Raw genomic sequence first — 10,842 nt, forward strand, 5'->3', positions numbered from 1 at the left:
GATTTTCAATTATTTTTTCTTCCTATGACTAAGTTGAATAAAACTTCTTTGGAGATTTTCTTTTCAATAAGTAATATCTATGAGAAATTTCTACGTTTGAATGATATCACTTTAAGAATTTTCCAGAATGTACGATGTGATATTGCTAGCTCTATAAATTAGGAACACTGAGACTACAGCGAAGATGAGAATAGATTGTTTTGCTGTTCCCTACATGGTAGATACAATTATCATACATTTATAGACATATCAAATTATAATAGTAACTGTGATCATGATACAATCTCAAAGCTTTATACACGCAACCATGTGATTCATGGCAAGCTTTCTGACATAATGAAACTTCATCAGTGGACCTTCATTATGATAATCTGTACTAAATACGAAGAAGTGTCGTAAAAAATTTATTTTATTAAATATATGGAGGGGATTACAAAGTAGAAGAGGGGATTATAAAATAAAGGAGGGGATTATATAATAAAAAGGAAGCAAGAAAAACTCTATCGCATCAGTCGCTCAGTGAACAGTTGAAAACTTTCAGAAAAACATATATACGAGAAGAAGATGGACTACTACGTGCCGCTTCAACGGGACGAAATGTGTGAAAAAGTGTAAGTATTTATAATTTTTATACATTTTTTATATTTTGTTTCCGTTTTTGCAACTAACTTATCCATATTTTTTTATTTACAGAACATTGCCACGGTATACGCCTCACATTTTGGGGAGGAGATTGGCATTGACGTCCACAGCGTATAAATATCTCGACATTAGAATCAGCGTAGGACCAACATCGTTTGTGGAGATACTTATTGGTGACAATCGAGAAAATCAAATAATTCTGGCTCATGCAACGTGGACAGCACTGTTCCAGAAACGTGCGGACATTGAACGACTCGTGCAGTCGACTTCTCCTTCTTCAGCATTATCGATTCAAGATCTTATTGTACAACTCATTAAACTGCGTAATGAAAATATTGTTAAATTAACATTACGCGATACTTGCATGTATTTGAAACCAAAAACTGTACTTTTTCTGTTTGAGCTCGAACAATGCGTCGAGCATATATATTACTCTTTATATCAATATACATATACAGTGAGCGAAAAATATAAACATTTTGTAACCCTTTTACGCCAAAATTATGTTAATAATAAATGCGATGCGGCAAAACTCTTGCGAGAAAAATATGATAAAACTTCCCTTTTAGAATGTGAAATGTTAGCTTACGCTTTAGATAATATTGTACATGATGCATTACATGACAAATAAATAAGAAAAAAATTGAAATATTGTAACGATGTCTTCAATATTATCTTTCCTATTCAACTATTGTCCCTTAAAAGATAAAGCATTAGTCACACCATATTCAAGCGAGAACAATGTGTGCGGGCGAGAGAAAAAGAAAACCATGTACAATAGCTGTAACGTGTGCGAGTGAGAACGCGCAGGGGAAAGGGAGAGAGAGAGTGATACGTTTATTCCCAAATTATGTTATTTACTAAACTAATTTTTTAATAAATTAATATAAAATTTATATTAAAATGATATTAGGTTAATATTAACCTAATATAAACATAATAAAAATTTATATTAATTTATTAAAAATTAGTTTAGCAAATAACAATTTGGAAAAAAAAATTATTTTAATTATTAGTTTGATATAAAAAATTATTTTAATTAATAATCGAAAATAAAAATTATTTTAATTAATAGTTTGATATAAAATTAATATACATATAATTAATTTAATTAATAGTTTGATATAAAATTAATATAAATTTAATGCGAGCGAGAACGCGCAGGGGAAAGGGAGAGAGAGAGTGATACATTTATTCCCAAATTATGTTATTTACTAAACTAATTTTTTAATTAATTAATATAAAATTTATATTAAATTGATATTAGGTTAATATTAACCTAATATAAACATAATAAAAATTTATATTAATCTATTAAAAATTAGTTTAACAAATAACAATTTGGAAAAAAATTATTTTAATTATTAGTTTGATATAAAAAATTATTTTAAATAATAATCTGATATAAAAATTATTTTAATTATTAGTTTGATATAAAATTAATATAAATATAATTAATTTAATTAATAGTTTGATATAAAATTAATATAAATTTAATTAATTTAATTAATAAGGGGGGGGGGGCTCCCTTCCCCATCCCACTCTTCCTCCCGTGTCACGTGACTTCCCCCACCCCAAATAGGGTCCAATTTGTAAAAAATAAGTTATTTAAAAAAATTATTTTCATGAACCTTATATTTGTTCAAATTGAATGGAACAACTTTAGAACGATATTAACAATGTAATTTTTTAATATAAATTATTAAAATTGCTTACAAAAAGAGAGGGGATAAAACGCGCTGTGATTGGTTGAGACCGCGTGTGACGTCATTATTCAGTAATTTCAAACTTTTGCTGTACGGTATTTTATGTATTTACGTATTTACCGATTGTTTTGTTGCAATGTGGCAAAAAAATAACACTGGATTTGTTAAAGCGCAATCGGATAACTTACCCAAAGTAACAGTATTAATGGTTTCCGATTTTTTTGCTGAAAGTGATGTGTTTAATATCGCAGAAACTCGTGGTGTAAAAGCTAAGAAGTAAGTATATTTTTAAAAACTTGTAATAACAGGAAATAAATAGTAAAATTTATAGACAGATACAAGATACAGTATGAAACGATATATCAAAGTATTATTAACGGTATATCAAAGTAATTTGAGTATTATATATAATATATTCATGACATAACCTTTAATACACTCTTGTCATTTTGTCGATGTACACTTTGGTAGAGCTGAAGGTGAAAACTACGGCGATCCAGCAGTTGGATATGTGGAATTGAGACGGGAAAAAAGCTTATGCCATATCAGAGGAAAGGTTTGTCCTGAGCACAGAGTGAACAATAAGGCGTATACTGTATCGATGCTAGTCAACGAGGAAACTGAGAGAGTCGAATATATTAGGTGCAAAGATTGCGCAGCTTCAGAAGGTAATTATAATTAACGCAGTAAAGAAAACGTTAATTGTGTATATTAACTGTGCAATTCTATGTGATTTAAGCTGGTTGTAAGCATGCCATCGCTTTCCTTATGTGGGTTCACCGTCGAAGCGAAGAGCCTGAACCGACAGCGACGGTCTGCTATTGGAAGAAACCTCGATTGGCACAAGTTGGAGCTAATGTAAGAAGCATGAAAGCAAAAAATTTGCTACCATCGAAACAAACTCCAGTTCTTCCAAACAGTACTGGCTTCTTACAGACTGTATTACAAGAAATGGAAAAAAGAAATTTTGACTGCCAACTGTCAAGGCATTTTGTCCATGTAAAATCTCATACAGATTTATCGATGCACTCATTAATGCTAAAATTTTATAATACTTCTACATGTAAAGATGCCGATAGTTTTTTGAACTTTGCAAGCTCCGAAATAGATATAGAATCATGCAAAAAAGTTGCAAAGGATACCATTCATCAAAGTGAATCCACATTATGGAAGGAATTAAGATACGGAAGAATAACTGCATCTCGGATATACGAAGTATCGCATTGCAAGACACCACAAGGATCATTAGTTGAGCAAATAATTGGTGCATTCAAAATAAGAGATACTGATGCCATGGAACGAGGCAGACGCTTGGAACAGGAAGTAGTGAAGATATTGGAGGAAAATCTTCAAATTACATTACACCATAGTGGATTACTGTTAAATCCAAATTTTCCTGTCATCGGTGCTTCTCCTGATGCAGTAGCCGAAAATTTTGTTGTTGAAATAAAATGTCCGTTTAGTTTAAAATCTGAGGAGAGGTATATCACGAAAGACAATCGGATAGGCAATAAATATTTTGCTCAAATTCAGTTGCAGATGTTTATGCAAAACGTGAAAATAGTTTATTTTTGTATGGCGAAACATGATTTTAAAACTTCACAAAGCATTATAGTAATTTGTGTCAATTATGACGAACAATTCGTAATGGAAATGATAAATAATGCCATGACTTTTTGGAAACAAAATGTTTTTCCGTTGCTTCTCAATGGAGTAGCAAAGTAGAATGTAAGCGAAGGGTTATTATAAAAAATTAATAAACGTGTAAATATTTTCAATATTTATTGTGCTATAAGTGGTAACTGAATATTAATTAAACCTGCAGTCACAATAATCATATCATCTACGGTGTTTATTGTATCATGATGAATGGTAGAATGAGATTTTAAAATGTTAAATTCTCTTATTCTTCTAATAACTCTTTCTACATGAATTCTTAAGCTAGCGATACGCCGAGTCTCTATCACTTCCTCCTTTGTCGGTTTTGAATTACTCGAAACACTAGGCGGTCGAATTAAAATACATCCTTTTTTTGTAATAGATGTTCAATGTTTTTGAAACCTCGATCAGCCATGACTGCACAGTTTTCTGGTAGCTGATTTAAATACTGGCTGAGTTCTACGATCGCAGCATCGGATGTCCTCCCACAAAAACCTTCTGATATAAAATTAATAGTTCCATCCGGTGACATTGATATTAAGTATTTTATTGTGTTTTGACCACGTAACACTTTGATTAATCGCACTGCTAGGCTTCTGAATTTCAATTTCTAAACAATCTATTATAGATTGTACATGACTGTACCGAGCACGAAATGGCAAAGGCAGATTCGATTTGATGGATTGTTCCGAAGGCCAAACAATTAATTGTTTTAAATAATGTGCTACAATAGGGAGAGTTCTTCTAAAAACAGCACTCGCGTTACTAGCACTGATTCCAAAATCATCTCCAATTCTTGCGAATGTATCGTTTAATTTAATTTTAGTGACGGTTAAGCAAATTTCCTCTATACTAATTCCCGTTTCTTTGCTTAAAAGCTGTATAAAAAAGAAGGCATTGTCCGGAATACCCAAGTACATTTTCGGTTTATTTTGAATGGTCGTCATTTTTATATTCCTCGCTAACCTCCTCTGCTCCAATATATTCTGCTTCACTACCTCTTCGCTTGTTTCCTCAGATGGTAGATATTCATCATCGCAATCATCCAGTGTATCATTGAAAGTACTTGTCACATTCGTGTTGGCCGATGTTGACTCAGATGATGTAATTACATTCTCAGTTTTTTGCTGACTTATATTACGAGTTTTTTCGTTCGTCGAACATGAAGCATCTTGCATCACTGGCACGTTTTGTACATACTTGCTACGCATTGTCTTATGGTCACGCATTTTCACTTGAATACCAACATCCTTGCATTTTGGTGTTGCATCATTGCTCCAATCAATTTCAACAGCAGCCACCTGATGTTGAGTAGTTGAAAAATCATCTGCGGATGAATGATTAATATCTTATTTATACATAGTTTAACTCAATGAAAATTATATGCTCAATAATCATTTTAATATTACTTGAATTACCAATGTTGGTGTCAATATGCAATAACTCGGTTGTAATAGGTTCTGTGGATTCACATTCCATGCTACTATCGATTACTGTTTCAGTTTGTAGGATTTCGTTTAAAGTTTCTATTTTCTGGCGCTTCAGAGCTACTGGACGCATCGGTTTCACATGAGCACGTTGTCTATCAGGTTGACAGTGAAATATCCGAGGTAGTGCACCTTTCTTCAGTCGTACAGATGCATTTGGATCGAGTCGTACTCTCGTATAATTTTCTATATCTTCTTGCAACTATAATGGAATGTTACGATTACGTTTTGTTAAATATATCTATTCACAAAGTTTAACTTACATGGAAATGATCTTGACAGCAAAACAAGCTGGTGCTAAGCGATATCGATGAAGCATCATTCCGTCTTGCTATTTCGAACCATTTCTTCATAATATCTCCTTTTGGCACCGATACAAAAATTTTTAAAGGAGTAGAAATGGTTGTACTCTTACATAAGGGAACAAAGCACCACTTGTAATTGCGTTTTTTTACTGGATCTTGTACGTAACCTGCATTTTCAGTCATTTTTGATGCTTTCAATACAAACTGTCTACTCGATCTAACCTGTTTACTGAATAATGACGTCACATCGACGACGCCATCAAGGCGCGCGAAAAATTGGGCGTTTAAATCAATCGCAATTTTCAAACTTATTAAAAAAATTATTTAACGATTTTTAATTACTTTTGTTATTGTAATAGTTGTTTTTACTATCAAAACTTTAATTTAAAATGAAAAACGAAAAATCGTCGAAGACCCTATTGGGTTAGAACCGGCCCCTTATATCTACTTATCTTTGCAACAAAAAACTTTAAAGAACTTTACAATACGACGTTTTAAAGCTAAAGATTCATACTTTCAAAAAAAATTATATCATTGTTATTTCTATTAAAAAATGTACTTTTGTAACAAGGCGAATATGAGGTATTTTTGATTAAATCGTGTCTAAAATTGAAAATTGATGTGTTTCATGATATATTTCGGAAAAACTCTCTTTTCTAGACCATTTTCTAGAGTATTCCAACTTTAGACAGAGTATATGCGAGTAACATCCGCAAACCAAGCTGTTCGAACGTAGTTTGTCCAGCTTTTTTATGTAAAATACTTACAAAAAAAATTTTACTTACACACTATATGGGTCACAATGACCCTAACAAAACTTTGTTGCCGTGCCGTTTGAATTCTAGTTGACCAAAAAAATTGATCAACCATATCAATCGAAAGAGGAGATTTCAAACTTTTTTCACGTCTTGGTCCGAACCTCCTATCTCATTCCATCTTCACATAGCAAGCGTTCAAAACTTCTTATGGGGTCTCTCAGACCCACTTACGTGTTTAAGGGTTAATTACTTTCTCCTTTCTATTTTTTACCTACTTTTCATTCTCACAATTTATTTTCCTTTTTTCATATATTATTTTATTCTTCTTCGTTTTTTTATCTTCATTGCATATTTTTTAAAATCTTTACTAAAAGAGATAATTTTCGATTAAATAAATTTTTATTTTTGTTACACAAAATCTAACAATATATATGATACGATATTTACCCGTTATTAAAAATAATCTTCAAACCCATGTTTGATTGCACTAATAATTTCTTTTACACATCATTTGAAAATCTTTACCTTTTCCGCCTCCTTTATTTCCTTTTTCCTTTCTATGTTATTCCTATTTTACGGTCCTTCAATTCTCCCTCATTTCTTTTTACATTGAAATGTCAAGATACTATGTGATATTCACCCATTATTAAAAGAATCTTCAAAATCGTGTTCAATTGCATTGTTCATTTTTTTCGTTCTTTATTTAAAAATCTTTATCTTTTCCTCTTTCTTTCTCCGTTTTACTTTCTTTTTATTTTACACTCTCATAATTCTTCCTCCTTCCTTCTTACATTATTTCAATCGTCTTTGTTTCTCTTTACTGCACATTTTTTAAAATCTTTATTAAAAGAGATTATATTCGATTAAAGAAATTTTCATTTTTATAATAAAAAATCTCAAAATATGATGATATTTACCAATTATTAAAAAAAAACCTTCAAACTCGTGTAAGATTGCACTCTTAATTGCTTTCGTCTTTTATTTAAAAATCTGCCTTCTTTAATTTCTTTCTCCTTTCTATTTTATTCCTATTTTACACTCTCACGATTATTTCTCCTTCCTTCTTACATTATATCATTTCTCTTTGTTTTTCTATCTTTATTGCACATTTTTAAAATCTGTACCAAAAGAGATAATGTTCGGTTAAAGAAATTTTCATTTTTATAATATAAAATATCAAAATATCATGTAATATTTCCCCTCTTATTAAAAAAAGACTATCAAATTCGATTTCAATTGCATTCTTAATTTCTTTCGTTCTTTATTTAAAAATCTAATTTTCGATTAAATAAATTTTCATTTCTATTACACAAAATCTAAAAACATATATGATATGATATTTACCAATTATTAAAAATAACCTTCAAACCCATGTTCAATTGCACTTGTAATTTCTTTTATACTTCATTTCGAAATGTTTACCTTCTCCGTCTTATTTATTTTCTTTTTTTCCCTTTTATTTTATTCCTATTTTATGGTCTTACAATTTCTCTCACTCTCTCTCTCTCTCTCTCTCTCTCTCTCTCTCTCTCTCTCTCTAATTTTTGACTTTGGACTCCTTCCTTGTCTCCGTTTTTTCTTTCTTTCCTTCTATCCGTATATTAAAATCTTTCTTTCACTTTCTATTCTTCTGACTATTTTCTGTAAATAAAATGTAACACAAAGTATTCATGTACTTGGTTCTCTATATGAGAAATAGAAATGTGTTTAATTTGAAACTTATCTGGGACACATTCGCTGACAGCAACACCAGCAATTATACATATTAATGATTGATTAGTACGCACGACGCGATACGCTTTCCAAGCGTTGCAAACTTTCAAAATTTGCACAAAGACAGAATTAATAACGCGCATTCCATCTAATTAGCTTTGTTTAGTTACAATATTCATGTACACTTTGTCGTGTGTTATAACACTTGGAAAATTTGATGCGCAACACCAAGTGTTATAATACAACATATGATTGACATAGTAATATACGATATCTTATTTTCAATTTTTACAATGCATACAGATTCATTTCAACAAATATAAACTAATATACAAGATATCAAACTACATGAAACAAACATTCTACTAACATTCTGTTTTTTTTTATATTTACAAAAAGTAAATTGATTAGCAAATAACTTATGTGACGTATAACTTAACTGCGACTATTTATATTGATGAATAGACTCGATCAATTTGATGCGTTTTTACACGAAACAGATGAATTTGGTTGAAAAAGTGTTGGACTGCCCCGCGAACCAAGATTATTGTTAACGATTGACGAATAAATATCAGGTTAAAGAACCTGTCACGGCGGCTACGATGATGATCAAGAAGTACTACACCAAGTAATACACCACAAGTCGTATGTACAGTCGTGAGCTAAAAGGTTGCAACACATTTTCTTCGGTGGTTTTTGGAATGTAGACTTGTTCATCGAACGGCGAACATAATTGGGTCTTACCTATGGATCCAACCAATTACGTTTGCCGATCGATAAGCAAGTCTACATTCCAAAAACCATCGAAGAAAATGTGTTGCAACCTTTTAGCTCACGACTGTACACCCAAGGACTTTGATTCCCAATGGGGAAATTTTCCAAACTGAGAAGTCGCTATCTTTCTACATTCTTACAGTTCATGATTAACGTAACGACCATAAGCTTTAGTCGTTTCATTAATCATAAACTGCAAATACGTAGAAAGTGGTAACTTCTCAGTTTGGAAATTTTTCCCATGGACAGAATCAAAGTCCTTGGGTGTACAGCTGATTGATGTACGCCAGCGCCACTCGTGTCAAAAATATGAAAGGGAGAATTCCTAAGAGCGACGACGACGATGAGAATGACGTTTCTTAACATGTAAAACGTCAAGATTTGGACTTTGCATTGCGATATCTCCGCTCGTAAAGCACGGAGAGAAAAAATAAAAACATTTTTATTATACAATTTGCCCCTAGCTATCGATTAAGACTACTCAGAACTTGATGATTCCAGCCGTTACTGAGATCTGATACTCTCGCATATGTGGAACTCGCTGACTCGCGTAAAAGAGGTCGCTCTCTCATTGGCGCGTCTACTTTGGGGCGATGCTCGACCCTTTTTTTTTTGTTAAAATATGTAATCGAACTTTGCGTATTTCCCGCGAAATTTATTGGCGCCATCTCCGGACTCAACTGCGTGGCTTTACGACCACCCTCTCCTACTTTCACTTTCGCTCGTTCGTGTTTTTCCGCGCGCTAAAAACAGTACTTGTAACGACACTCATTAAACCTCTTCTTGCGATATATCTCGTTCACTTTTCTCTCATCGACTCTCAGACCATAGCTAATTCAACAGGTTATGGGCCCAGACATCTCGTAATTGGGGTCTGATTGTTCTAAAGAAGAAAAGCGTAAGTTTGTCGTTGTGTCGAGCGTGCTCGTGGCAACCTAACCTAAGGTGGGAAGGAAGCGTAACAAACGACCGCGTGGTCTCGTAAAGTCTTTCACGTCTCGGTAACAAGCCAAAAGAAACAGTTTCTTTTTCGAGTTGCAAGGTTTCAGAATCGATTGCGAATAACCTGCAAAAATGACGGAAAACTTTTATTCGAAGAACATAACCAAATTCGACGGGAAAAATTATCAATCCTGGAAGTTCCAAATGAAGGCAGTATTAGTAGCGAATGATCTAATGGAAATCGTGGATGGTACAAAGGTGGAACCCGAAGCCGTTGCTGAGAGAGATGCCTGGAAGAAGTCAAATGCAAAGGCCATGTTCATAATATCTACTTCGTTGGAAGAATCTCAACTCGAAACGTTAATTACGTGCAATACTGCGACTGAAATGTGGGCTAAATTAAGGTCAGTACACGAACAAACCTCAGAAACAAATAAATTAATCCTCACGCAAAGATTCCATGCATATAGAATGGAACATAACATGTCGATATCACAAAATATTGCTAAAATAGAAAATATGGCAAGACATCTGAAAGATCTTGGCGAAACAATCTCAGATGTAGCAATCATGGCCAAGATATTAGGAAGCTTACCTTCAAAATATAGTTATTTAGTTACGGCCTGGGATAGTGTTGATCCGACTCGTCAAACTCTTGAATATTTGCGTGAGAGATTACTTAAAGAAGAAGCTCGTTTATCCTCTACAGATGAAATGACAAATGCGTTAGCTGCTGTTTCTTTGAAAACTAATCAGTCAAAATCTGAAAGTAATTTGCAGAAAAAGCCTGAAATAAGCAACGCAATTAGAGGTTCTACAGTAAAGAAAGTCGAATGCTTCTATTGTCATAAGTTAG

General features: G+C 32.7%; 3 protein-coding genes across 3 annotated transcripts; 2 read left to right on the plus strand and 1 right to left on the minus strand.

Annotated features, from left to right (window-relative positions):
* Nucleotides 1–534: 534 nt before the first annotated feature.
* Nucleotides 535–1,291, plus strand: LOC120358816. The gene is made up of 2 exons (XM_039454317.1): nt 535–611; nt 694–1,291. The coding sequence occupies exons 1-2, from the start codon at nt 565–567 to the stop codon at nt 1,271–1,273; spliced, it is 627 nt and encodes a 208-aa protein (XP_039310251.1). The 5' UTR covers nt 535–564; the 3' UTR covers nt 1,274–1,291.
* Nucleotides 1,292–2,484: 1,193 nt separating this feature from the next.
* On the plus strand, nt 2,485–4,073 carry LOC105204468. Its single transcript, XM_011173549.3, has 3 exons — nt 2,485–2,624; nt 2,820–3,016; nt 3,088–4,073. Exons 1-3 carry the CDS (start codon nt 2,485–2,487, stop codon nt 4,071–4,073), a joined length of 1,323 nt encoding a protein of 440 aa, XP_011171851.3.
* A 52-nt stretch (nt 4,074–4,125) lies between these two features.
* LOC120358888 lies at nt 4,126–5,805 on the minus strand. Its single transcript, XM_039454595.1, has 2 exons — nt 5,426–5,805; nt 4,126–5,334 (listed from the first exon to the last, which is right to left on the minus strand). Exons 1-2 carry the CDS (start codon nt 5,565–5,567, stop codon nt 4,517–4,519), a joined length of 960 nt encoding a protein of 319 aa, XP_039310529.1. The 5' UTR covers nt 5,568–5,805; the 3' UTR covers nt 4,126–4,516.
* Between the last annotated feature and the right edge of the window lie 5,037 nt (nt 5,806–10,842).

Source organism: Solenopsis invicta, chromosome 10 (genome assembly GCF_016802725.1).
Source record: "Solenopsis invicta isolate M01_SB chromosome 10, UNIL_Sinv_3.0, whole genome shotgun sequence".
NCBI classification, from domain to species: domain Eukaryota; kingdom Metazoa; phylum Arthropoda; class Insecta; order Hymenoptera; family Formicidae; genus Solenopsis; species Solenopsis invicta.

Excerpts from the sequence above, each read along its gene's own strand:
- LOC120358816 (XM_039454317.1), top strand. The coding sequence starts at position 565 with ATGGACTACTACGTGCCGCTTCAACGGGACGAAATGTGTGAAAAAGT. Across the intron at positions 612-693 it reads GACGAAATGTGTGAAAAAGT|AACATTGCCACGGTATACGC; the intron begins GTAAGTATTTAT and ends TTTTATTTACAG.
- LOC105204468 (XM_011173549.3), top strand. The coding sequence starts at position 2,485 with ATGTGGCAAAAAAATAACACTGGATTTGTTAAAGCGCAATCGGATAAC. Across the intron at positions 2,625-2,819 it reads CGTGGTGTAAAAGCTAAGAA|AGCTGAAGGTGAAAACTACG; the intron begins GTAAGTATATTT and ends ACACTTTGGTAG. Across the intron at positions 3,017-3,087 it reads AGATTGCGCAGCTTCAGAAG|CTGGTTGTAAGCATGCCATC; the intron begins GTAATTATAATT and ends ATGTGATTTAAG.
- LOC120358888 (XM_039454595.1), bottom strand. The coding sequence starts at position 5,567 with ATGCGTCCAGTAGCTCTGAAGCGCCAGAAAATAGAAACTTTAAACGAA. Across the intron at positions 5,335-5,425 it reads GCATATTGACACCAACATTG|ATGATTTTTCAACTACTCAA; the intron begins GTAATTCAAGTA and ends ATTCATCCGCAG.